Source organism: Paramisgurnus dabryanus, chromosome 24, assembly GCF_030506205.2.
Source record: "Paramisgurnus dabryanus chromosome 24, PD_genome_1.1, whole genome shotgun sequence".
Classification (NCBI taxonomy): domain Eukaryota; kingdom Metazoa; phylum Chordata; class Actinopteri; order Cypriniformes; family Cobitidae; genus Paramisgurnus; species Paramisgurnus dabryanus.
The window spans coordinates 27,891,100-27,917,392 of NC_133360.1; the positions used below are offsets into that span (position 1 = coordinate 27,891,100).

The following is a 26,293-nucleotide window of genomic DNA, read 5'->3' on the forward strand; positions in this document are numbered from 1 at the left end:
ACAGTACACAAGGTAATCAAACACTCCCCACGCGAGCTGGAACTCTTCAAAAACAAATCCACGCATTCCTAATGTTATTTTCCGAGCCTCCGAATTAAAGTATTTAGCTTCTGTGTTGTTCCCACGCGGTTCTTCCACAACCCAAGACTTCGTTACCATGGTTAATCTATCATAACAGATCACCGCGTCAAAATAAAAGTTTATTTAAAAGTAATTTTGGTTACATTTGGCAATCTTTAAAGACATGTTTACTGATTGAGACACACGTGTGTCACGCGAAGCTGTGGGCGGGGCTACAAAAGTGGTCCTTGTATTTGGCTATGGGGAGGTGCTTCAATTCTACTTTGACGTCATAGATTTCCGAATTCCACACTGGAGTGTTTAGCTGGCTTGGTGCCAAAAACGGTTATATTTCAGTAGCACGGACGTTTTCAGTTCTGAAACTTGCAGGTTCATTTAAGTATGATGACCTCTCATATAACAAATTATCAAGTTAAAATTGAGTTTTTGATTCACCGCTCCTTTAAAACAGATGTCATATAACCCGTTTGTTCATTTACATACATTGTAAAAGACTTTCTGTGATTAATCATGCACTTTTACAAACATCATTGTGTGTGTCAAAATCTGAATCTGGTTGTATCGATGTCACTACCAGTGTCGCATGCATTTAAAATCTGGTAAAACCGACGTAATTTGCTTTTGATCAACAAAGAGTTGTAACTTAAACATAAGCCATTTTAGATTTTAGTTTATTTTCAAACTGAGCTTTTAACTTTTGACTATCCATCTTATAACCCCTTCAGCATTCCCTCCATCTTTATCTCTGTTATGTTTGTCTTGATTTTACATTTTCACTTTTCAATTTCTACATTTAGACAAAGTGACAAAAATCCAAGGGATACACATTGATTCTCGAGTTATCATTCTTTTGAATTTCACACTTTTTTTAACTCTTTAGATACGTCTTTAATATGTCTTTACTTTTACCTTTGTCTTGGGAAAGACCGGCCAACGTACCTTTGATGTTATATTTGATTAGCAACTGAATTTTTCTTTTTCTGCTTGTTTGATCTTAAAGTGCTCTTTCAGCTGTTGTTTTAGCTAGCTTTTTAATTATATCTTCTAGCTTGATTGATATTAACTGACTGCTCCATTATCAAAGTAATATAATCTGACCAGTAGATAAGCTACCAACACAGTACGTACTGAATTTTCCAAAAAGTCAGAACAGAACACACTCACTTTTGCTTAAGTGGATGAGTCAGGAGAGAGGACACCGGACCAGCCGAGGTTAACCCCACCGTCACTCGTGGCTCGGAGTCAGAAGCCAGTGGTCTGGAAACATTTCCATCTGGATGTGCGAGACAATATCCAGACTCCTCGTTCGAATAGAGACAACAAGACTTATTATTCTATCTTTGCCGACTACGCCAAAACTGTTGGATCAGGTCTCCACAAATGTGAGACTGAACCACCATGAAATAATTAATAAGAATATATAATATAGAAATACAATAAATGAATGAATGAATAAATAAATAAATGAATAAACAATAATGTAATAATAAAAATGATAATAATGAAATTGATAATGATAAAATAATATTAAATAATCAAATACAATAATTAAATGGATAATAACTAAATTATTATGATGATTATGTAAATAGATGATTAAAGATAAAAAACACAATAATAAAAACATTCTGCAAGTGAGGATCTATCCTTCAAGGTTATCTTATGGCAATGTTCCTACCAGGGTTCTTTCAGGTTTCAGCAAGTTAAATTTAAGACCTTTTAAGACCATTATGAGTAAAATTTAAGACCAACACGACACATTACATAGAAGCATTCGAATGATCTCAGAAATTCTCAAAACGTTTATTTTTATTGATTCAGTTATAGATAAAAATATAAACAAAGTATTAAAACACATTATCAAAATACATGGAAATACATTATGCTTAACCCTATTAGACCGCGACTGTTTGCGCCAACAAATTCTACCCATAGCCCTTAGGAAGAAACTTCTGACAATGGACGCCCAAAAAGCTCGGCCGTCACGTGATTCATGGAGACCTAAGTTAGTTCCTGGAAGCTTGAACCATTGAAATACATTGAGTAAGAGCAGGGGTCGGCAACCTTTTCATCCAGAAGAGCCAAACAAACAAAACATTTGAGAGAAAATTTTCAAAAGAGCCACAGCAAAGTTTACACTCGTGTATTAGAAATGTTTGCACATTTTTATGTAGTTGTTTTATACAACTACATAAACTACAATAACGCAGTTTTTTTTAACTCGTTTACACCCAAGCTAAATGTAGGGTAATACAAACAATATACATTAAAGCACTATTTGTTCACTGACATAGTGCTGGTTTCTAGCACTCATAAGACACCACAAAAAATTAGAAACAGGCATCATAAACAAGTTATTAACAAGAAGTGCATTGCCCCCTGCTTACATTAATGAGATTTCTGTTGCTGCATCATTTTGCATTAGTTGGGGTCATAACTGGTGAGATTCAGCTTCATGCAGGCATTCAGGCTTTCATCCGTAAACCTTGAGCACAGGTTGTTTTTGATATTTCTCAACTATATTTTATAAGCTGTGACAACTCATCTCTGTTGACATGACTTGTAAATCTAAGTAGATTTAACAAAAAATTTTAAGCCAGCAAAGTATTTTTTACAGTGTACCCACTTCATCCAGCAGGGCCTTAAACTGTCGATCATTCAAAGCTCGGGCCACAATAAAGTTCACAATGCGAACGACCAATGACATCACTTCGCGAAGATCCTCTCCACACGACTGAGCGCACAGTGCCTCTTGATGCACAATGCAATGAATCCTCGCCTCTTGTTGTATCTTTCATCTGCAAAACAGCGAGACTGTCTTCACGCACTGTATCACCTGTCACATACCGCCCGACTATGCTTAGCTGTGCTATATTACTCACATCGGTAGACTCATCCAAGGAAAGAGAAAAGTAACTACCTGAACTGATGTCGTCGAGCTGCATCTCCTCTATCTGGCGAGCCATAACGAGTGCACGATCATGAACAGTTCTTGCTGACTTTTGGATAAATTTATCCTTGTTTGTGAGGTCATTAAACAGTTCTTTAGCCACACTGAGCATGCAACCCTTAATGTAGGCTCCGTCTGTAAATGGTTTCCCTTTCCACACAATCTCCAGAGTGCCAGCAAAGCTCGCAGAATTTAAATTCCTGCTTTTGTTGGTCCATGCAAGCAGCTGCTGTCCCATTTCCATTTTCCGCTGAAGCTCAACGCAAGCTTTTTTCCTGCAATCCTCATCGGGCTATTTTGCGGCATTCAAAATGGTGCGTCTCAAAATGTCTCTTAACATTTGACTTTTGCAATGAACGTATTGCGTCGCTCAAAATGTGACACACTGCGGACCCAGACTTCTCCACAAATGCAAATTGATCCGTCCATTCGGGCTGGAATTAACGGTAATTGTCGTCTTTTTTTCTTTTCGCCATCTTGCTCTCGTTGATGATGATTTTTAATTTTTAGTTAGGTTGTTGTTTAACTTGATGTGGACATGACACAGGCACTTCGTCTAATTAAAATTCAGCTCTCTGACAGGTAGGCTAGCTACAGGCCAAACGCCACTCTCAATCATATTAAGCTGAGAGTGTCTTACCTAAATATTTTAAAGGGCGTGTTGCAGGTTAACCACCACTGTTGATTAATGGGTACATAAATCACTCAAGATATGTATATCATTTTTAAAATGTCTCAAAAAAGGTCTTAAAGACCCTTTTTTTAATGTTTTTGGTATTAACGGTTTTTTTAAGCAATTCGGCGATGACGTCACGTTGGGTAGAAGTAGATGAAAGCCTCAGCCAGAGCTATAGAAATAGATGAGACATTTATTGCCGTTTTATTAATACTTACGTTTATAATATGGAAATCATATATACATAATAGGAAATATATAATGTGGTATACTGCAAAGTTACTTTACCTGCTAATTATTATTTATGATATATGTGGAGATAAATAAAACTTTGCAAATCTGCTGATTCAATCCATTCATGTCCTGACCACCAGGCTAGAGAGTTTTAAACATCCTTAATCCACACTTACTAGTCTATCATATAATATCTAAAATATATTTTTATGTGAAATAAAAGGAAGTTTTGTTATATTGTTTATGCGATCATAACGAATCACACGATCATTTTATACACAGAAGCAGCGGTCAGCAGCTGCAGCGGGCTTGAATCCAACCGCATACTGCAATAAACAGGCGTTCGGCGGCTTTTTACATCAAAGGATGACAGGCTAGAAACCAATCACTGAGTGATCCCCGTATTTTTATAAATCCTGGACATGATTGGACCGGCCGAACGGGTTGAGCACTTTTATATTTGTTGAGCAGAGAGGCTGCATAGTTTGACCAGCGGGCTGCGGGAACCGGCCGCACATCAGACCGACAGACGGTGTTGCTAATATAACTCACAATGTATAACTATTATCAGACCGGCCAACCGGGAAAGTCCCGACTCTCCCGACTGAAACTCCGCTACTGGCTGTAGGGAAATGTGTGCGTTTTGATCGGTGTTCGAGGCTCTTACCTCGCGACCAGATGTGACGACGTGACGCCTCACTCAGCTTCCAGGATTTGAGTCATGCTGCCTGAATTCGTTTGTGCTGAAGATCGCATACACCCATTTCAGCAGGATTATGGTCCCCCTCAAACCAGCATGCACGAGTATGTTAATTGTTTGTTTACTTTCTACACGAAGTTATGCTAAGGCTATCTGGCTTTCTGCCTATTTCTCTATACTAGCCCATCTATCTGTCTGTCTGTCTGTCTGTCTATCTATCTGTCTGTCTATCTATCTATCTATCTGTCGTTCTGTCTATCTAGTCTATCTATCTAGTCTATCTATATCTATGTATTTATCTATAATTTGCATTGATATAATCTGAATATTGTACTTTACTCATCTCTCTAGTCACTCTCAATGCTCTTAAGGCAAATTCTCTCCCCAACGTGACGTCATGCAGTGCGTTGAGGGGGAAAGGAGAATCCTTGCAAACCGCTGTACTTTTTCGTTTTTTATTCCGTTTTATGATAACCAACAACATAAAATACAATGGATAACAATTTAAATGTTTATTATCAACAAGCAAATTGCCCAAATTCGTGGAAAAATTTTACCTGCAAAACGCACTTTAAACATATTTTATAATATTTATATACACACTAACATGTGTAAGTACTATTTTTATAAAATTCTATCAACAATGTTTTTTGACAAATAAAATTCACTAATATGAGATCAGTTAGAATGGTCAGCTGCTGGTTTTTCCCAGTTTACACTGCCTCATACAACTTTAAAGCTTTAAAATGCGTCACACTGTGTAGAATGTAAGCTTATAGGGGAGGTTTCCCAAACAGGGATTAGACTAGTCCTAAGAGCTGTCCAAACTGGAAACAACTTGCACTGACATATCTTAAAATACATCATCAGCACACAAGTAATGATTTTAGTGAGGCATGTTTGTAGTTATATTTCATAATTAAACTAAGGCCTAGTCCTGGCTTAAGCTCATCCCTGTCCGGGAAACCACCCCATAATGTTTAATATGCATGTTTAGCCTCTCTAATTACACAATAACGGATTAATCTGCGTGTTGCTAAGGTTATCCACTAAGACCGTTTCTCAATGTGAAGGCTGTAGCCTAAAATGGTCGCATTTCTAGGCTGCATTTGTCATAAAGACTTAAAATACTAACTTAAACTTAAAAATATAGATTTTTTAGTTAATCGTAAATTGTTGTAATATGCTTATGACTTATGAATGTAATGCTCAGTTAAGTTAAATAAACTAGGCTTGATGACATATGCAGCAGCCTATGCGACCTCCGGAGGCTACAGCCTTCGGATTGAGAAACGGCCTAAAAGGCTCTGATTTTGCCCTTTTTGGAAATATTTGGTTTATTACGGTACTTTCTTGCTTTCCGTTCGCCAATCGCTGCTGTTTGTGGAGAGCTGAAGGGGGAGCGCGTTAAGGTACATTCACATTATAAGCGACTAGCAGTAGCAGAGCGACGCAATCTCATTGATTTCAATGGAAGCTCAGCGGCATCCGGCGACACGAGTGACCGTTGACGGCTGTGTCCAGTCGCACGTCAAAGTTGAGAAATGTTTAACTTTATGTAAATAATTAGCGACATTCGGAAGCGACTACCAATGAGAACAAAGCAGTGGAATTCTAGTCATCCGTCTCTCATCAGTTACTGGAGTAGACGTTACTCATTTGTTTTTGAAAGAGACGCGCAACACACAGCGACAAAGTCACTTATAATGTGAACATACCATTAGGTTTGAGTGCATTGCAGCAGAGAGCAATATTAAATCTAAAATATAAAACTGTGTAAGACTAAAGTTGACACGCTGTTGGTGGCTCGTGACTCGATGGCCCGACTGTTTAAGTTGATTTTCAATAAAGCAGTGTTGATTTTTTTCGCTTCTGGGTCTTCTATGTTTTTTTTATAATATGGAAAATGTATTTTCTGGGACCGAAGTGCTGTTTGAATGAGGTTCAATATTACCCTTCACACGGAGATCATAAACTACATGGGGATAGTCACCTCCTTCACACCTTTTCTTACATATGAATAGGACACAGAGAGCTAAACACGATAGAATCAAAACACCAAGGAAAGCAAAAAAAAAAGGTGATTCTGTTTCTCGTGCTTGGTTTCCATTTTCTTCTGTTGGTTTTTCTCCTATCTGTACTGTTGATTCTACAACAATAACAAAAAATACAGAAAAACATTACTGGCATGCAATATCGCAAAGCGAGTAGCAAAATTACAATGTAAAATACAATTCCTCTTCTTAAGTATTGAGACACTAAAGACAAAATTGCTCTAATACAACAAATTTGTAAGATGAATATGAGGCAAAAGTACAGAATATCCCATTTTATAAACTTTGATTTTGTTTCAACATATACATGATTTACCACTAAGAACAACAACTTTAAATGCTGACTTATGTGTGTTGTCACCAAATGCATAGATCAAAGTCATCAAACTGATACTAGACAGTAGGACAGATAGGACACAGCTCAACATCACTCAACCCTTGACAGACAATTGTCTTAATATGCTCACATTAGATAGAAGTATTAAAATGCAAACGTGTTGTTTCATAGAGTTGGTATATTGTGTGTTAAAACAAATTCTGCACTTTTGTCTCATATTAACCTTTAAACGTTTAAACATTAAAAAGTTTTAAGAGTTTTAATAAAATACATTAATTTATCATAAATTCTATGTAATTAAACATAAGAAATAAGGCTACTAACCAACAGCATTACATTGTATAATGTAACATATTTTTTAATTAAAATGTAAACTTTTTCATGTTATATATTTTCTTTGGGGGGCACGAAGGGATGCACTGTACACAAGGCGGGCCTTATGCCAAGTTTGGGAATACACTGCTGTATTAAGTAGACTAACTATCTTGGTAAACTTCAAATGTTTTTTGACCATCATTTATTGCATTCAAAAATCTTTCTTAATGTCATGTATATCAGTATCACTATTACACACCTTTAATGGTCAGCTGTGTGATCAGGGTCAGTTGTTCAGATGAATGTAGGATGAAGCACAGGTATTCTCCTGCATCAGCGTGTTTAAGATTGTTAAGTTTGAGGGAGAAGTTTCCTTTCTTATATTCAGTGGGGAAAGATTCCACTCTGTTCTTGTAGGTGAAGACCTGGTCTTGTAGTGAAAATGTGCCCTTTATTATGGCACAGACAGGCAGGCTGTCATTGTGTCTCCAATGCACAATAATATCAGAAAGTTTGTGTTTAGTCTCATTGGTAGCACACGGCAAGACAACAGAACCTCCAGTAACACCCTCAACAACATTCACACCCTGCAGGGACACTGAAATGAGAGAAGTTATTTGAAAAAACTCATAAACAATCACATTATTTGTGGGTTTTAAATGTGGCACAAATGTACCTCTCAAAATAAGTTTTTTTTATAGATGCTTACCTTTGTTTATCAGCAGTGCAAATACACAGATAATGCAGAAACTGTAGAAAACATCAGAACAAGTTTCTGTAAGTTCATGTAGCTCAGCTTACATAGCACACTGCTAGCAAATATCAATGCTACAAGCTTATGTTCAGATAACTGTAATCGCAGACATACATAGACCACACATTAGCCAATGTATAGACGTCAAAGGTGCCAAGGTGACCAGATTTTTCAAATAACAATTAGAAACATGTCCCAGTTCAAAGGTTAAAATATCCTTGAAATCTTATTTGTTATTATCTATGAATTTAGAAACAGGGACAAAACCTTTTGGAATGTTTTTATCTTTTCATTGTTGTGAGTTTAAGGAGAACTGAACACCAAAATACAGGACTGTTCCCGGAAAACGGAGACGTCACCTTAACCATATTAATCTTGGCAAGTTTTTTCTTATTAACACATACAAGGGAAAAGGGAAGCTGCGATTACATTTACAGTTCTTAACTGATTTCAATGATTTATAATTTAAGTGGAGTACAAAAACATTTCAAATCTACGCATTGAGATTATAAGTAAACAAAGTTGTCAGTTATTGATTTTGTTTATTTTTATGCTAAATTTAATTGTACAGACATCCCCAATGTATTCTGAATGATTACTCCTAATGATAATGATTCATTTAATAATTTAAATAAGTCTGTCAAGGCTTGAAGTGCAGTTCCCCCATTCACTTGCATGTGTTTATAGAAGGGGTTTCATTTGGCTGCGGCAGTGAATGACACAAAAACAGTTTTGTCCTATTCATTTAATGAGAATAGTTTTGATATCAGGCATTTTGGGATTGTAATGAAATATACATTTAATTCATACAATGACAATGAAAATAACGACAATCTTCTAAAAAATAACAAATTTCTTTTTGTATTCCTATGTTTTCATTTCTTTTAAAAATAGTTTGTTGGGTTCTGAGAAAGATTATACCTTCGTTAAAGTCTCAGACTAACTTAAAAGTTAGTGTTGTCTTAATCAAAAAAACAACTTGCTCTGACATATCTTAAAACATATCATTGCAAGTGTTGTGTCTCAAGATGCACACTAATAGTGTTTATTTATAAATTATGCTTATAAAAATGACTTAAATATCAAATAACAACGCATGTTAAAACGAGTCAAGGCGTTTCTTACTTTCCAAAGTGCTCGGTGGGTTGCGCTTCGTGGGGTGGGGTCTTCCGTTGCTACGCAGCCATAAGCCGCACTCCGTGATGACGAGGATAACGGAATGCGTGATCAGAATTTAATTCGTAACAACGCCCCTTAGCTGTTATAAAATGCACTGGTAACCTACTGCTTCTTGGGGCTTATTTCTTTATGGTAAACGGTAGTCTTCGAACAGCAACTACTGAGCTAATCCCTGTCTGGGAAACCACCCCATAGAGTATGGGAAACTATGTCATTGATCAATGCATTCTGTGTAGCTGGTGCAATGTTTTCGGACACAAACGTCAAGGCATTAGTGCATGGTATTCACTAAATTCCAGGTGCTGCCTTCAGGCATTTAGCAAAAATGACAAGGCTTACATGTTTTGTGGACTTGCCCATTTTAGTAATCTTGAATTTTGTAAGTTTAATAAAAAAAGTCTCGGAAAAGGTGTTAAGGACTAAGTTAAATTAATGCAAATGGTAACTGGTGTAAAACCCCTGTGATCATCACAGACATAGATCTAAAGTAAAAGGGCATTTGACACATGTAATTCACCATTTGAAATTGTTTACAGCAGTTTAATACAGACATAATATTTAGTTCCACATGTGTCTTTCCAGCAGGACTTGCAGCATATTTCTTGGTGCTCTCTGCAAGTGTATCCACCACAACATGCAAGTGCTGACTGTTCTTTTTTTGTTTTGTACACCACTTGCATGTTCCCCTCTTCACTCCTGAGCTGCTATTGCCTGCTGTCTATGGATTTGTATCTAGAGGGACAGCTACAGGCTGAATCTCTCTCACCAGTGCAGTAGGAACTGGTGAATGAGGAAGGTGATCGTCAATACTAACCCAAACCCTACACACACGCTGTTATACTCCATATAACTCAATGTACAGGCCAGAAATTAAGCTCTGTTTTTGCACAGGCCTACTAAAGGGTTAATGGTGCCAGATGGTGATCAACAGTAAAAATGACAAATTTGACCTCTTAAGGGCTCATTATAGTCGTGCGTAGGTCCTACGTTGTAGCCGCGACAGCGTAGGTTCTGCGTCGGTTTTCATTTATACTTTTGCGTCGTCCTCCGCGTCGACGTGCAAACCGCAGGTAGGCATTGTCCACGCGTGTAACCACAGTAGCAGCGCGACCATCAGAGAAGAAGCTTGGCAAGTTAACTCACAAACGAAGAAGAAACAGCAACTTGTTGTGTATGATTTGAGAAAACCAGCAATGATGGAAGTAAATAGACAGCGACTTTTGATGCAGTTTGAGTTAAATCACTCCTCAAATTGGCTCATCTTTGTTTTCACCGTCACAAACAGAAATACCTATGACGCAGTTTTTTTACCTGACGGGAGGGGTTCTGGTGGACCAATCACGGCGCTTGCAATCTTCGTAGATCTGGCGCTCTGTTAAAATTTTTGTGAGGTGCACGTCAGGCTACGCAGAGCTACGCACAGGCTACAGATAGCCTACGCCATACCTACGGCGTAGAACTTACGCACAACTATAAATTGCCCTTTAGCAAAAGGAAATCCGCCAACAATCAAGAATGCATGATAATAAGGTGTCATGGCTCTGCAATAAAAAAATTTGGTTATAATGGAAGTCAATGGGGCAAAAAAGCCACAAACAACTAATTAGGGAGAAAAAAATAAAAATTGATGCTGAACTAAAAATGCATTAAAGCCAATGTTTTTACCAATCTTTGACAAGCCAGCAATCAGTCTGGTTTCAAAAGCGGTCACTCCACTGAGAGTGCGCTGCTCTCAGTCCTCAAAGCCCTAAGGCAGGCAAGGGCAGCCTCCAAATCATGTGTGCTGATCTTACTTAATCTATCTGCAGCTTTTGACACGGTCAATCACCGCATCCTCCTGTCGACCCTCATGTCTATGAGTGTCTCTGACACAGCGCTTCTAGGGTTCAAGTCTTACCTCTCAGATAGGTAATTTCGGGTATCCTGGAGAGGTGACGTCTCTGAACCCCAACGTCTTGATACCGGGGTGCCTCAAGGCTCTGTGCTTGGACAGCTGCTCTTTTCAATAAACATGACATCCCTGGGCTCTGTTATTCAAAATCATGGCTTTTCCTACCACTGCTATGCAGACGACATTCAACTCCACTTGTCAATCCACACGATTCCACAGTTTCTGCCCACATCTCGGCATGCCTGAGGGACATCTCTGGATAAAGGATCACCATCTCCAGCTTAACCTTGCAAAGACAGAACTGCTTGTCATATCATCTGAACCAAAGATTCAAAACAACCTTTCCATTCAGCTAGGTTCCTCGACCATCACGCCTTCCAGGACGGCCAAAAACCTGGGAGTGGTAATTGATGATTGGCTTAGCTTCACGGAGCATGTTGCCAGCTCCGCTCGCTCTTGTAGATTCATCCTCTACAATATTAGGAAAATCAGACCTTTCCTAAATGAGCATGCTACACAGGTTCTAGTCCAAGCTCTTGTCCTGTCCAGGCTGGACTACTGCAATGCGCTACTGGCTGGACTTCCAGCCTGCACGACCAAACCCCTAAAGATGATTCAGAATGCAGGACGACACTCCTCTCTTAGTCAAGTTACACTGGCTTCCTATAGCAGCTCGCATAAAATTTAAGGCTCTGCTCCTGGCCTTTAAAACCACCACTGGGTCATCAGCACCCCCTTACCTTCACTTACTTATAGAGCCTTATGTACCCTCTCGATCCCTGCACTCTGACACGAGCGACGGCTTGTGGTGCCATCTCAAAAAGGGAAGAAAACACTAGCGCATACCTTCTCAGGAACTGTTCCTCAACTGTGGAATGATTTGCCGGTTGTGACACGATCTGATGACACTGTAGCTGTCTTTAAGACTCGGCTAAAAATCCATCTCTTCCAGCATTACCTCACTTCCTAATAACAGACTTGCTATCTTTCTTTAGTTACCTTTCTCTTTATCTCTTTCTCTATTTACCTTCCTCTTATCTATAAAAAAAAATATACTAACAAACCCTTGGCTATGTATTAGGGATGGGCCTGAGTAATCGATTGCTTGAGTACTGGAACGTGGCATCGATGATCGATCACGAAAACGATGATCATGTGGGTTTATTTATTTAATTATTGTGGATATTGTGGCATTTAGATGTCTGGTTAGCGTTACAAGCGCATGTGGTAGTAAAGACTGGGTCTGGAGATGCGTGTTTGACGTTGTGACAACCGGCGTATGACATCAGTAACATTACCATGCATGATTTTATATTTAATTCATTAATAATCTAGTATGTGCTCATTGTTCTGTCGTAGTTTCTTCAAAATTTTGTTTTATTTGAGTGTTTTTATTTAAAAAATAATAATTTTCACCATGACGTGTACTTGGGGACGGCCCCTTTGATTGCCCCGCCCCCAGTAAATTGAGTACTCGTTCTTCAGATCTATGGATTAATCGAAATGAAAAAATTACATAAACGCACATTCCTAGTTAAAACAAATGTTTTGTAGAGATTAACTGAGTTTGTACCAGCTATTATGTCAACCACTAACTGCACAAATTATGCCGGTCTTCCTGGATTTCGGAATTAAAAAGCCAGTCAAAATGGCAAACTCGTGTCCCTCACAATACGACTACCAATTTATAAAATTTAACAATTGATAAAAGATTTTGAGAAAATAGATTAATAATGAACAATTGGTTGCAGAAGGACATAACGATCTTTGGTAGGATCTTATTGATGAAAGTTGAAAGTCTTTCTAGATTCATATACCCATATGGAAAATTAAAAGGCATTTCCATAAAAATAATATGATTAAAGACTATGAAGAGGATGGTCTTAAAACGATTGACTTATTGTCTTAAAACTCAAGTGGTTACAATATTTCATAAATAATGAATCTTCATTTTGGTTTCAAATTCTAATTTATTTAAAGAGCCAATAAGATGGCAATTTTAAGCGACCTATCACTGTTTATATGTCCCGGACAACAGGTTTAAATGCATGCAAGGTAAAAAAAAAAAACACTGATTTTCTCAAAATATAAATGTAAAATTACACCATTTTTCAGAGATCCCCAAACAATTCGTGTAAAGCCGTTCAACAACTCAGTCTGCCTAAACCCCACCTTTCAGTAGCCTACTCTGCTCTGATTGGTCAACTGACAGAGTCTCCACACAGACCACAGATCAGTGGCACAGACCAACAAAGTGCAACATGTTTTGACCTAGTGCTAACATGATTTACTGAGAAGACATTATTGACATCAAAACATATCATTCATCATTAATCCAAGCAATAAAAACGATGATAGAAACTAACATTTTACACTCATTTAAGCATTTATGTAAGCTAACCGGATCATAGCAAACCCGTAAGTGCAGCATAAGCTGCTTGCTATCGTGACTCTGACAGTATATAGAGTTTAAACAACGACATTATTCAACATTAATCCAAGTAATAAAAATTACGATAGACATTTTACACTCATTTAAGCAAGTATGTAGCTATAATCATACTTACAGTTTGTGGTTAGGAGACGCATGTTGTTCAAAATAAAGTGGGTACTGAACCATCTTTCATTGCCAAATGTCTAAATCCCTCCGTTAAAAATTAATTTTAACCACTGATTCTTCACAGCCAGACACGTTTAGTATATCCCTCCTTGAAAAAGTCTCCTTTGGTAGTGAAAACAACACAAACTGAAAACACAGCGTGATATGATGTTTACAAACTAGCTGTGGGCAGGTCATAGTTTCGTTTCTCCCGCAATCGAGGCTGTAGGTGGAGACTAGTATCTCGTGTGACGTGGAAAAAGTCAGGCAGGAGATCCAATCCATAACGACTCGTTTCAGCGATTCAGAGTCTACTCCCAACTTTAGAAGCCAATAACTTTATTAATCATGCACTTTTTGGTTCAACTACTTTGCACATTGTTTACATTGATGGACAGCTACATGACACACTGCAATAAAGGTAAGTTTCGATTTTGGATCTCTGTGTGGCTCTTTTTTTTAAATGTTGTGGTATTAGTTTTTTATTAAGTTGGATTTTGTCTTCGTATCCATTAGAGCCCGACCGATAAAGGATTTTGAAGGCTGATACTGATGCAAATGTTTGTTAGTTTTAATATCCGATTTTTATTTCTTTCAGAAACGCGGAACAAAACATTAACAGATTTCACTAACATTAGTTATTTGTAGTTATTTATGAGTTTTAACTAAAATAATATGATAATGCATTTTAAAAAGAAACTTGTTTCTTTTATTGTCACAACAGAACAGAGGAACATCAAAATATATTAAAGTTCTGATAAATAAAATGTATGAAATACAAATTTAAGATATGAAACGTAAAGGCCTTTGAACACAAACCAACAAAAACCAAATCAAAGTTACCAGTTTTAAAAGACTTGATTCATAAATATAACTTTAAATTCTGTTAAGTTCTGATAAATAACAACAACAGCTAAATATAAATTGCTGATCACTTGACTCAGGCAGTTGCTAGACGCCTAAATCTGGACCCCACCAGCAGCTACTGGTTCAGAGCGCTCTGTCAAAAACACCAACAGTGAGGAAATCTAATGAAGACTGTTTTGTGCGTTTTTTTTAAAATAATCATTTATCGGCCATTATGAATGCCGATACCGAGAGTTTGGAAAATGCATAATATCGTCAGATAATATCGACCTGCCGATCGGTCGGGCTCTAGTATCCATAAAACTTTCCACTTCTCATCAACAAGTACTACTGGATTTTTTAGAAACTGCTTATTACAATGTTGTTTTCCAGGGCCCGTATATCTATAAAGCTGCTCAGAGTAAAATTGAATTCTTAAGTGTGTCAAAATTCTAAGAATGACATCATTTTACTCTTATTCCTAGATCTAAAGGACAAGTTCGGTATTTTACACTTAAAGCCCTGTTTTCAGATTGTTTATGATAAAATAGAACGGTTTTGACTGAAATTTTGACATATGCCACTGCCCCGAGAATTTTTGGGTATTTGTTGCATATTAGTGAACACCCCTGACCACTCAGTGAAAAGGCACGGATTAACGCACGGGCCTACTGGGCACTTGCCCAGGGCACTGGGCCAGCAGGGGGCGCTGTCAAATTTACTGTGTCTATTATTTTCAAATAAATATTTTAATTTTACTTTCAGTAAAATTGTGTTAAATATTGAGGAATAATGTACTTTTTTGTAGTTGCAAAGTATTAAAACTAGTAAATAAATCAAATAAATAATTTTAATGTATTGCTGCGCTGTTGAGAGGGACATCTAGAGGCGAGTGAAAACCATTGCGTCAATGCGTAATATAAAAGTCATGCGTAGAGGACGGTTACTCAAAAACCAAAACAAAAATGAGTTTAAAACCACAACCAAGTGGATCGATGAAAAGAAAGCACAAAAAGGACAAAGAAGCAAGAGAAGCTCAATTACTACAAAAGCTACCAACAATCACTGTGGATGCAAACACTGTGGATGCTAACAACAACGTTTCTGCTGCTTCAAGTGAAGATGGCGCTAGCACAACTAACCATGATAGCAGTGATACGGAGTCGCCGGCCTGTGATTACCACAACCCGCCCCCGCCGCCATCGCAATGTCAGGATGATCAAACTAAAAGTAAGACAGATGAAGATAATGACCACCTGTTTTGGGAGACAAACAACGACCCCGCATTGTGGGGAGATATAAAAAGGGATTCAGTGAAAAGTATTCTTATTAACAGAGGGGCTGCAGCTTTCCATATCCGAAGCTCAGAATATACTTCTTCCGTAAGGGATTGCGGTCTGGGTGGCAAGACTCGCTCCCTTACAAATGATTTGTTGAACACTCGCTTACCAAATGGCCAGATTGTGTCACAAGAGTGGCTTTTATACTCTCCATCAATGGGACAGTTGTTCTGCTATTCTTGCAAACTTTTCTCATCCAAAAGACACGCCTTTACAGATGGATTCAGTGACTGGAAGCACCCAGAACGGATTTCTGAACATGAGAGGAGCCCAGGCCATATGTCCTGTATGTTAGCCTTATTACATAGATCTAAAAACACTCAAGCGATTGACTCGGCTCTGGTCAAACAAATTGCTGGAGAGAGGGAATACTGGAAAGAGGTACTGAAACGTGTGGTGGCAGTAGTAAAATTTTTAGCCGAAAGAGGACTGGCTTTCAGGGGGGAGGATGAACTCCTAGGTTCGCCTCACAATGGAAACTATCTAGGAATTTTAGAACTGATATCTCAGTTTGACCCGTTTCTATCGGAGCATATTAAAACACGCGGGCAAAAAGGAAGGGGAACTGTATCTTATTTGTCATCAAGTATATGTGAGGAGTTTATTGATGTATTGGGAGAAAAAACTAAACAAGTTATCGCGAATGAATTGAAGGATGCCAAATATTTTTCAGTAATCGTAGACTCAACACCAGATTTGTCCCACACAGACCAGTTAACATTCATATTCAGATTCGTCAATGAGAAAGGGAATGTGCTAGAACGATTCATAGCTTTTGAGCCCATTCTATGTCACACAGGTGAGAGTTTGTGTGATTACGTCATTAAAATGGTAAACAACCTTGGCTTGGACATATTAAACTGTAGAGGCCAATCGTACGATAATGCGAGTAATATGTCGGGCAGATACAATGGACTGCAGGCTCACTTAAAACGGATAAATCCATTGATTCATTATATACCTTGTGGTGCTCACTCGTTGAATTTAGTAGGTGTAAGTGAAGTGAAGTGAAGTGAAGTGAAGTGAAGTGAGTATTTGCCAATGTATGGTTGCCCATACTTGGAATGTGACCTCTGCATTTAACCCATCCAGTGAATAGTGAACACACGCACTGCAAGTCGTGAACACACAAACACCCGGAGCACTGGGCAGCTATCCCTGCAGCGCCCGGGGAGCAATTAGGGTTAAGGTGCCTTGCTCAAGGGCACCACAGTCGCAACCCGCCGGTCGTGAGCCTCGAACCGGCAACGCTCGGGTTACAAGCCCGACACTCTAACCACTAGGCTACAACTGCCCAACTGCCCCGTGTAAACAGTATAAACAGCAGTCCAGATGTCGAACAGTTCTTTATCTACTTGCCGATGAGCAAAAGTGTTCGAAAAGACAAACTTAACGCTTAAGCATTTGTCTAATACTCGGTGGAGCTGTAGGGCGGATTCGGCCAAAGCTCTCTGGCAAAACTATAGTAATATAAGAGAGGCCTTGAACAGTATAGCTGCAGATGAGAACGAAAAAAGGGAAACACGCAACGAAGCATCGGGACTGCGCTCAAAGATGGGACAATCTGGAAACTGCATTTATGGCGCAATTCTGGAATACTATACTTGAACGATTCAACGTGACCAGTTTATGTCTACAAAAAAGTGAAATGGACCTTCGAACAGCGATGCGACTGCTTGAATCATTGCGTGAGTTTGTATCAGCTCAGCGAGAACTATTTGAACACTTTGAGAGGAGTGCTTTAAGTGTGACAGGTGTATGTCAGTCTTATAAGCATGACGTACAACGCATCAAGAAAAGAAAAACTTTTGCTGACGAGACCACAGATGGTGATGCAGGCCTTAGTGGAAAACGTAAGTTTCAAGTGGACACATTTAATGCTACCATTGACAATCTTGTCAACTGCCTTGATCACAGAATAGATGCCTATAAACACATGAATAGTCTCTTTGGTGTTCTATTCGTGCCAGACTCAGAATCTGACTGCAACATTATAACAGGAGCCCCTAACCTTTCTGCTGCTTACCCTGATGACCTGAACAGCTGTCTTGCTGATGAGCTGATTCAGTTCAGATCTTTCATTTCATCGGAGCCGGACAGATCACCATCAAAAATGCTAAAAACAATTATTGATTATGGACTGCCTTCGGTTTTCCCCAATGTTTATGTTGCCCTAAAGCTTTTCCTTACCCTGCCAGTCAGCAACTGTGAAGGAGAACGTTCATTTTCTCTAATGGCAAGAGTAAAAAATGAGCTGAGAAGCAAAATGTGTCAAGGACATCTAAATTCACTGTCTTTAATGGCCATTGAATGTGATCTTGTGAGGGAACTTGATTTTGATGATGTTGTGGAAGCGTTTTCTCTGAGGAAATCGAGAAAGATACCCATCAGCTAAGGTAAATTTAAAGCAACTTTTTTCTTCTTAGCTAAATGCCTGTGATGAACGACAGTTACACACACGAAATGTAATCAAATGTCTGCTAAATGTAGAAAAAAATGTAAATGTAAATGTAAAATATTTCTGGAATTTTCTCCTGTACATTATTTGGAGAGGTCAGAATCTTTTTGATTGAGTATAGTGTACAGTATGTTGTATATTGACAGATACTGGTGAGATATAAATAAACCAATTTGTGGTTTGAAAGTACAGAATATTGTGTGCATTCTCTCCCCGCGTATTAGTGCCATTGTTAATCCTGTAAGATGGGGCATACAGGCAGAGGCGAACCAACACTTGAGCCCTGTGCATAAAGGTGCAACGCTGTTGCACAAAAAAAATGGTGAAGGGGGCCTTTGAGACATCCGTGCCCAGGGCAATAGGGCTGTCAACGAATGTTCTAAATTCGAATATATATTCGAATAGTTAAAAAAAACGAATTTCGAATATGAAAATTAATATTCGAATAAATTATTATTATTTTAAAGCCCGCTGTAGTAGAGGCATGGCTGTCTGCTTTGTGAGTTGACGCGTCTTGCATGGAAGATGGCAGAAAGTCGACCGCAGCAGAGAAAGCGATTTTAACCCCCAAAAATCTAAAAAGCTATGTCTGGAAGTACTTTAGATTTTGGTCGTAGGAGGTAAAATTGTTGAGCTGCTAGATAAAGTTGTTAGCATACCATTCGACCACTAGCAACATGATGTCACATCTCGAAAATGTGCATCCAAATGAGCATGGCATCTTGTACACACTGCATATTAATTCGTGTGTCACTTCAACTTTTAATGCTTAATCCTGTTCTGTACACACACACTTCAGTAATTTACGGGACTGACAATCGCATTCTACAACCGCATTAACTTCCGCAAACTGCAGTGACAACCGCGTTTACAGAAACTTTGCATAGTGTGTAGCCTACATAACCGAACTGAACAACTAGTAGTTAATAAAGTGTTTAAACGTGCATCATGGACATGACAGGTCTCTCTTCTGAAGAAATAAATTATTATAAGGGGGAAAAGTCTTCTGTATGTGCAGTACAGAGAATGACAGAGGCACAAGCGTTTGCTGCTCAGTGTTGCCAGATCTTGCACTAAAAAAAAACAGCGAACAAGAAAAATCCAATAATAAACCAAAATAAATCCAAACGCTTTACCTCAAAGATCAAAATATTGGGACTGGCACCTTCACATTTTAACAACACCAAAAACTTGATCGCTTCATGAGCCAAAAGCCATAAACGGTTAAGCGCTAAAATGGTATGCGAGTACAAAAAAGACAAGGACCTGGCAACACTGCAAGAGCGCGCGCAGCCTCACAAATGCGTACAATACACAACGACACCACGGAGGTTTATTGCAAAACATAATGCTGTTAAATTATTTTCATCAAAGCTGTGAGTGATAAGCACGTGAGACGGCAGGCCATTGCTATGGTTATCTCCGTGTCAATCATCACATTTTCACATTTAAATGCGGTTGTCACTCCTGAAAGTTTGCAGTGTGTACGAGACCACAGTTGTGGAACTCCAGCTAAACAGTCACGTCTTACACTTACTTTGCATCGCCCGCCACAAGCTATTTGTCTGCAACACGACAAGAGGTCATAACGGAGAAATTAATTTTGTTCATTTGTAAGGACATGAGACCGATCAGTGTCGTGGATGGAGCAGGCTTCAGGGAGTTCTGTCAAGCAATGTAACCGAGGTACCATATCACTTTGATGTCTCTTGATTTACTTGTTTTGTGTATGTAATATACGTTGTCAAATATGTTTAAACTTAAATAGACTACCTATACAAGTAGTTATGTCTCTTTATATTAATTTGACCTGTTATTGACGGAATGCGTCATTAAACGTCGTTAAAAAAATGGGCAACCAGATATTCAAATAGTTCGAATATTCGTGGGTTTTTTAGGGAGAATATTGTCATTTTTGAGCAATTTTGACAGCCCTACAGGGCACATAATTGCCATAATCCGTCCCTGTCAGTGAGTTTCACGTCTTTGTAAACAAAAGTTTAATGCATTGTAGGAAGGATTGTTCCAGATTGTTCCACCTATGCACCCATTGTAGAGGTGGAGGCCAATACAACAGCAACCGAAAAATTCTCGGGCCTTCATCAAATGTCCAAATTTTAGTCAAAACTGTTCTATTTCATCATAAACAATCTGAAAACAGGGCTTTAAGTGTATAAATAGTTAAGAGGGACAAGAGGGCTGCAGAGAGTCGGAGATCATACACTTTACAACAGAGAATGTGTTAGAATTACCTTAAATGTATATCTATAGCACTTTTGACAAATTGCAATGCAGCAAATTTACAGTAAATACATTTTAGTATATAGAAATGAATATAACATTATATAATAAAAAGAGTATATGGTTTTTATACAATATTATATTACACAATATAATATACGGTATAAGATGTATATTAGCTAAACTTATTCAAGTGCTTGCACAGTACCAACATTTTTTTTATTGGCACACAATATCTAGTATCAGTTAAAGCTGGATCAACTTTATTGAACAATTCTCAGTTTAAGTGAAATAGTTAAAGTTAAAAATGTTTAAATATTAGGTGTTACTAATTAAAGTAAGTTTTTTTAAGTACAGCCACTTTTGGTTTTACAGTTTATGACAGGTAAATAAAATACCATAAAATGTAAAAAATAAAACTACAAAAGCATTATCAATCCCAAAAATGTGAAGTATCTACAAGATTGCAGTTACACCATTACATGTAAAGTGATATCAATAGAGTATAAAACCCTGACCCAAAACAATGTTAGCAGTGAGCAAGGCAAAGGTGAAAGTGACAAAGATGGCAAGAATTACAATTGTGTTTAAGTGGAGAAAACCAACTTAACTTGATCATCTTGTTCAGGCTTGATCATCAAAGTATTTTTTATCTAAGTGTTTGCAAACATTAGTATTTTCTTATAAACAGCTTGTGAGTGAAATCAAAATGATCTGATTCATCATCTTAATTTTTTAAATAGCAACATGTTAAAAACTTAATCAAAATGGTGCAAACTCGTTGTTTGTAATATTATAATTTTTTTTAAAGCAAATTTAAATTAAAATATTTAAATACTAATATAAATGTAATGTCTTCATGATTCATCAATGTATGGTGTCACATGCTGCTTTGACTGCATAACATTGCCAGCATTCTATTGGCTAATTCAGAGGTTAAGGGCGGACATTTCAGGTTGAAATCATTGTAGACCTTAAGTTTGCAGCACTTAAGAATGAGTCTTACACTTTACTGAAAGTTGCTTTCAGCTTCTTTATAAACGTCTCCTACTCTCAGACTCCTCCTTCACCTTAGAATTTTTTGACAATTAAGTCATAGTTTAATACTATTCTTGAGAGCATTTCTGAGATGTTTTATACATACAAGCCCTGGTCAGGACCAGTAAAGAGATCTTATATATAAGTGTCTAAAATTAGAACAAATTTTCTTACATTTCCTGTCAACCTTAAATGTAAAGAGATCCACTTTAAAATTATTAATCACATTTATCCTGCAAAATAATTTTTTATAGTAAGATTTAATGTCGTAGACTGTAATATATGCCAATTATGCATTTTGGAGATAGAAACACTTGTTTTTCTGATGTAATTTGGTTTAGGCTTTCTGTTGAATTAACCTACCTTGAATTAATCTTATCATGGGGAATTGTCAAGTTTGGCTTGTTAATTGAGGATAAAAAGATATCTCATGTTGTAAATAATTGTTGATGCTGTTAAAATTTTATATTAATAAAATGTACATTTTTAGAACTCCCCCATGTTTTGTGATGTTTAAAGAGGAATTTGTAATATATTTGAACACGTTAAAAGGGATGGAAAGTCTATTGTATAACTTAATATAATCTCGGTTTTGTTTTGTAATTGTCCTAGTTATACATTGCTTTTTGTATTTCTTGTTCAAAGCATTGAATAAAAAACAATAGATGGGTTGCACAGCGACGTCATTAAAGCCTTGTTTATGGTCGCGCTTTGGTCCGCAACGCAAGCCTCCACGGATCGTTTGGCTTATATTTGTATTGAAAGAACCACTGGACGAAGAATAAAATACAAACCTTAAGATGTCTGTACTGTTTGTTTAGTAAAAACGTTAATGAAATGATAATGTTTAATAAAGACATATTTAAAAGATTGTTGTTTTATTCATGTTCTCATATTTATATATATCAAACTCTTATGTTAAAAGCACCAGGGTTGTTCCAGCTGACGACTTCTATCCTCTTCTTTGTGTTTGTTTTTTACTTTATTGCTTGCGTCGCCCCCTAGTGGTTCAAAAAACAGTGCAACAGCGAGCGCGTCAACTATAAACGCCTCGTCCGTTTGGAGAGACGTGCGCGCGATTCGCGGAGGCTTGCGTTGCGGACCAAAGCGCGACCATAAACAAGGCTTAAATGTTGCTCAATGCCCAGCTCCATGCACAGAGGGTAGACGCACATTTCACCGTGACAGCGACACCCGGAACTCGTTGGCCAGTACAATCGACACAGTAGCCTATCTGTACAGATGTGAAGCTAACATTCTTCCAAAAAGTCGCTAAGTTTGGCTAAATGGGTCGTAAAGTCGCTAGATGTAGCAATAAGGTCGCTTAGTTGGCAAGCAACACAGTCACTGAGTTGGCAACACTGCTTCAGCCAATCCCCTTTTTTAAAGCGTGACTAAACCCTAAACTAAGTTTTTTTAGTTAATGATCTGTAAGAATGGGGCTTTATTAGTGCTGTTCATGCGTGTAATTTGCACGGGGGTTACGGGGGTCATGACCCCCGCAAAAATCAAATCCAGATAATATAACCCCCCCAATATCATCACATAATTCAGATTAAAATAAATATGAAATATTCCGAATGAACACTTTTGTTCGTTTTCTTCATTAATTTCATTTGCCAGCAATAAAGATAGAATTATATTTCAAATTATCTGTAATGTAATGTACGGAGGTACACACGCGCGAACACACGGTGAACAGTGCTATTTTTAGCCTTTCATTGATAACACTAAAGCTGATCTCCGGAGTTTCATTTTGAAAGCATGTGAAAGTTGCGCAATCCTATTTCATCAATTGAGCTGAAAATTCAGAGAAAGCTCTAACATATACACATAAAAAACACTGTGCAGCATGTTTAAACTTGCTATACAAGCAGTGGACTCCGACATAATATTATTTCGCATCCATATAAACTCAAAATTACTCCCGCTCGCATTTGAATGACAGCAGAGAGACTCACAGACAGACCACCCCCTCACAGTATTCAGGACAGAAGCGGTCGAAAGTGCACAAAAGAGACGGATTTAAATACCAGGTGTAAACGTAAAGTGTCTCTCTCGTCCACATGTGATCTGATCGATGAAAACACATCTTAATACCAAGTGTAAACAGACCCCAGGTTGCACAACTATGACACAGCAGAGGCTGAACCATGTTGCAGTGTGTGTCACATCCATAAGGACAAATTGGACCTCTTAACTAAAGTCAGTGTGTGCACAGTTCATTTCTTTTACACTGAGACATAAACAGGTGTTTGGTGTTTTTATCTGAATGGTATGTGTGTTAAGTTGCATCCTAATATGTTGTAACATACCTTAAATGTGATTTACAGATAGGCCTTCTTTTGCTTTTGTTTAGATTTTGTAAGTGGATGGTGAGTTTTGGTGATGCCCAACAACAATATGTGAAATCTGTTCTGAATTAAGGTGCAAGCTGCACTTCAGTGTGCCACCCTGTATTGTGTAATGTATTGAGAGTTGAATTGTTCATAATACATTTGCCGCATGTAGGTGCCAATACAGTGATTCAATTGATTAATCTTTAAATTCTTGTTTCTTTTTTGATAAAATATTGAACAAACAAAAAATGTGGAAACTGCCACCGCTGGCTAGTGCTTAAACACCTAATTTAACTACTGTGTCATTATGGCATAAATAGTCAAGTGAACAGCTGCATTTACATTAAGTAGTCTAAATCAGTAAAAGTATCACAATGTATTTTTACTACAGGAACGGCAAATTAGCATGTTACCCACAAGAAAATGATTCAATAAATAAATAATTATGCCGCAAGTTTAACCCCCCAATGCTAAACCCAAAGTTACGCCCTTGGTGCTGTTCATTGATTTTAGTAAGTTTTTTGACATTTGGATATAAAGTGTTTCAATACTACAATATATGGTGTAAAAACGTCTGAGTGCTGCCCTCTTCAGGTTGAACGGTGGCTACTGCAGTTGAATTTTCCTATTGGATGTTGGGTCCAAAAAATAACTCGTGACGTAAGCAGGTTCAAGATCACCACGCCCTTGTTACGATCTCACCGCACACTTAGTTCGTCCCCTCTATCTCCGTTGGGATCTGCCCACTTTTCTTGCATTTTTCAAATATTGCCAGTGGGTGGAGTCAGGCTCTGACCAGGGGTTTAGTTACACTTTAAGCAAGTAAGCCCAACCCACTGATTAACATTGAATTTGCATACAAGTTTAAAATAAAAATGAACACGAAAATGAAAACGAAAATAAAAAAACAGAACATAAAATTAAAACTGAACTTTACATTTTAATTTTGTCCGTATTATTGCTTGGGCATGAATTAAAAGCCTTTTAAAAAATGTGTTTACAGATTCCTTTTCAAGCTTGCCTTTTTATTTTACTATTGTCAGTCTTGACTCAAGATTATATTGAAAATGAAATGTGAAATCATCAATTTAATTTAATTTTTCAATTTGGCCGGAATGATGCTTCATCACGTTAAAAATGAAAATGAAATAATTTAATATAATGTTTTCATTTTTATTTTAGCATTTCATTTTCAAATTTGGGACATATTTTGCGTTTTTATTTTATAATTGAATTAATTATTTTATAATTGAATTAATTATTTTATAATTGAATTAATTAATTTTAAAATGACAAAAAAAACCTTCCATAGGCGGCTTCCACATTTACGTCAAATATAAGGAGGATTTATATATACAATGTAATATTATTACCTGAAAATAAGGTGACACTTCTATTCTCCATCGTAACAGAGACAGCAATTTAAACAACCAACATTTCCTATCTCAATAACACTTACGTCATGGTGGGTAGCTCCGTCTTTGACCAGTATTTCACTCAGATTGTTTACCACAACTGAAAACCGTGGTAACGATACTATAAATCACCATTGTCAAATAATCGGCGTCTCATATATTATACAGGCTAAACATCTAAAAAGTGTAATAAAACGAACGAATGTTATTGTCCATTTTGTCGAGTCTTCTCAAAAACGAAAGTCTTCTCAAAAACGAAACTAAAAAAAAACTAAAGGCGGAACTTGATCAGAAGGTCAAACCTGGTTTATTTAAGTTACCCGAGCATTACATTTGCAAGTCATAAGCATATTACAACAATTTACGATTAACTAATGATGGCTGCCAGGTGTCGAAATCCCGAAGCGTAGATGTTTCTAAACATGGCTGCTGCTGCTGCTGTTGTTGTTGTTCCTCTTCTTCTTCTTCTTCTTCTTCTTTGAGCTTATTGGCGGCTCGCATTCTTAAAACAGCATTACCGCCATCTACTGTGGGTATTGGATCAGAGACACTATCCTTCCCCCAGACCATTCAGGACTCAATGGCTGAATCCCAAACCGCCTTCTTCCATACTATATAGTATGTAAAAAGCGCTACTTTGCGTACTATATAGTATGGAAGTAGGCGGTTTGGGATTCAGCCAAGCTTTCGATGTTGCTGCGTGTTTTGTTGTTGTTGTTGTTCTTCTTCTTCTTCTTCTTCTTTTCTTCTACACATTTGTGTATGAGGTTTTACCAAAGAGTATAGAAGCCCAAGAGGCGAAGCTCAATAGAACGCTCCATAGCAACAGTTGCCCCCATGACGTGA

At 37.7% G+C, this 26,293-nt stretch overlaps 2 protein-coding genes across 3 annotated transcripts in view; both read right to left on the reverse strand.

The window, feature by feature from the left end:
- The window catches only part of LOC141281595 (uncharacterized), a 22,039-nt gene extending 18,764 nt beyond the window's left edge, over nt 1-3,275 (reverse strand). The window contains exon 1 of the mRNA XM_073813486.1: nt 2,964-3,275. Within this exon, the coding sequence (XP_073669587.1) occupies nt 2,964-3,275 (312 nt within the window). The remainder of the gene's footprint in view (nt 1-2,963) is intronic.
- LOC135741099 (T-cell surface glycoprotein CD4-like) lies at nt 1,861-25,896 on the reverse strand. 2 transcript variants are annotated; one of them, XR_012335904.1, is made up of 5 exons: nt 25,492-25,896; nt 8,057-8,097; nt 7,607-7,945; nt 3,002-6,790; nt 1,861-2,879 (listed from the first exon to the last, which is right to left on the reverse strand). XR_012335904.1 is itself a non-coding variant. In XM_065259764.2 (4 exons), exons 1-4 carry the CDS (start codon nt 25,494-25,496, stop codon nt 6,534-6,536), a joined length of 642 nt encoding a protein of 213 aa, XP_065115836.1. In that variant the 5' UTR covers nt 25,497-25,896; the 3' UTR covers nt 1,861-6,533. The 2 variants fall into 2 exon arrangements, 1 of the variants encoding a protein (XP_065115836.1); XM_065259764.2 differs by having other exon boundaries at nt 1,861-6,790.
- Between the last annotated feature and the right edge of the window lie 397 nt (nt 25,897-26,293).

Excerpts from the sequence above, each read along its gene's own strand:
- LOC135741099 (XM_065259764.2), bottom strand. Across the intron at positions 7,946-8,056 it reads TGCACTGCTGATAAACAAAG|TGTCCCTGCAGGGTGTGAAT; the intron begins GTAAGCATCTAT and ends CTCTCATTTCAG. Across the intron at positions 6,791-7,606 it reads CACACAGCTGACCATTAAAG|AATCAACAGTACAGATAGGA; the intron begins GTGTGTAATAGT and ends TTATTGTTGTAG.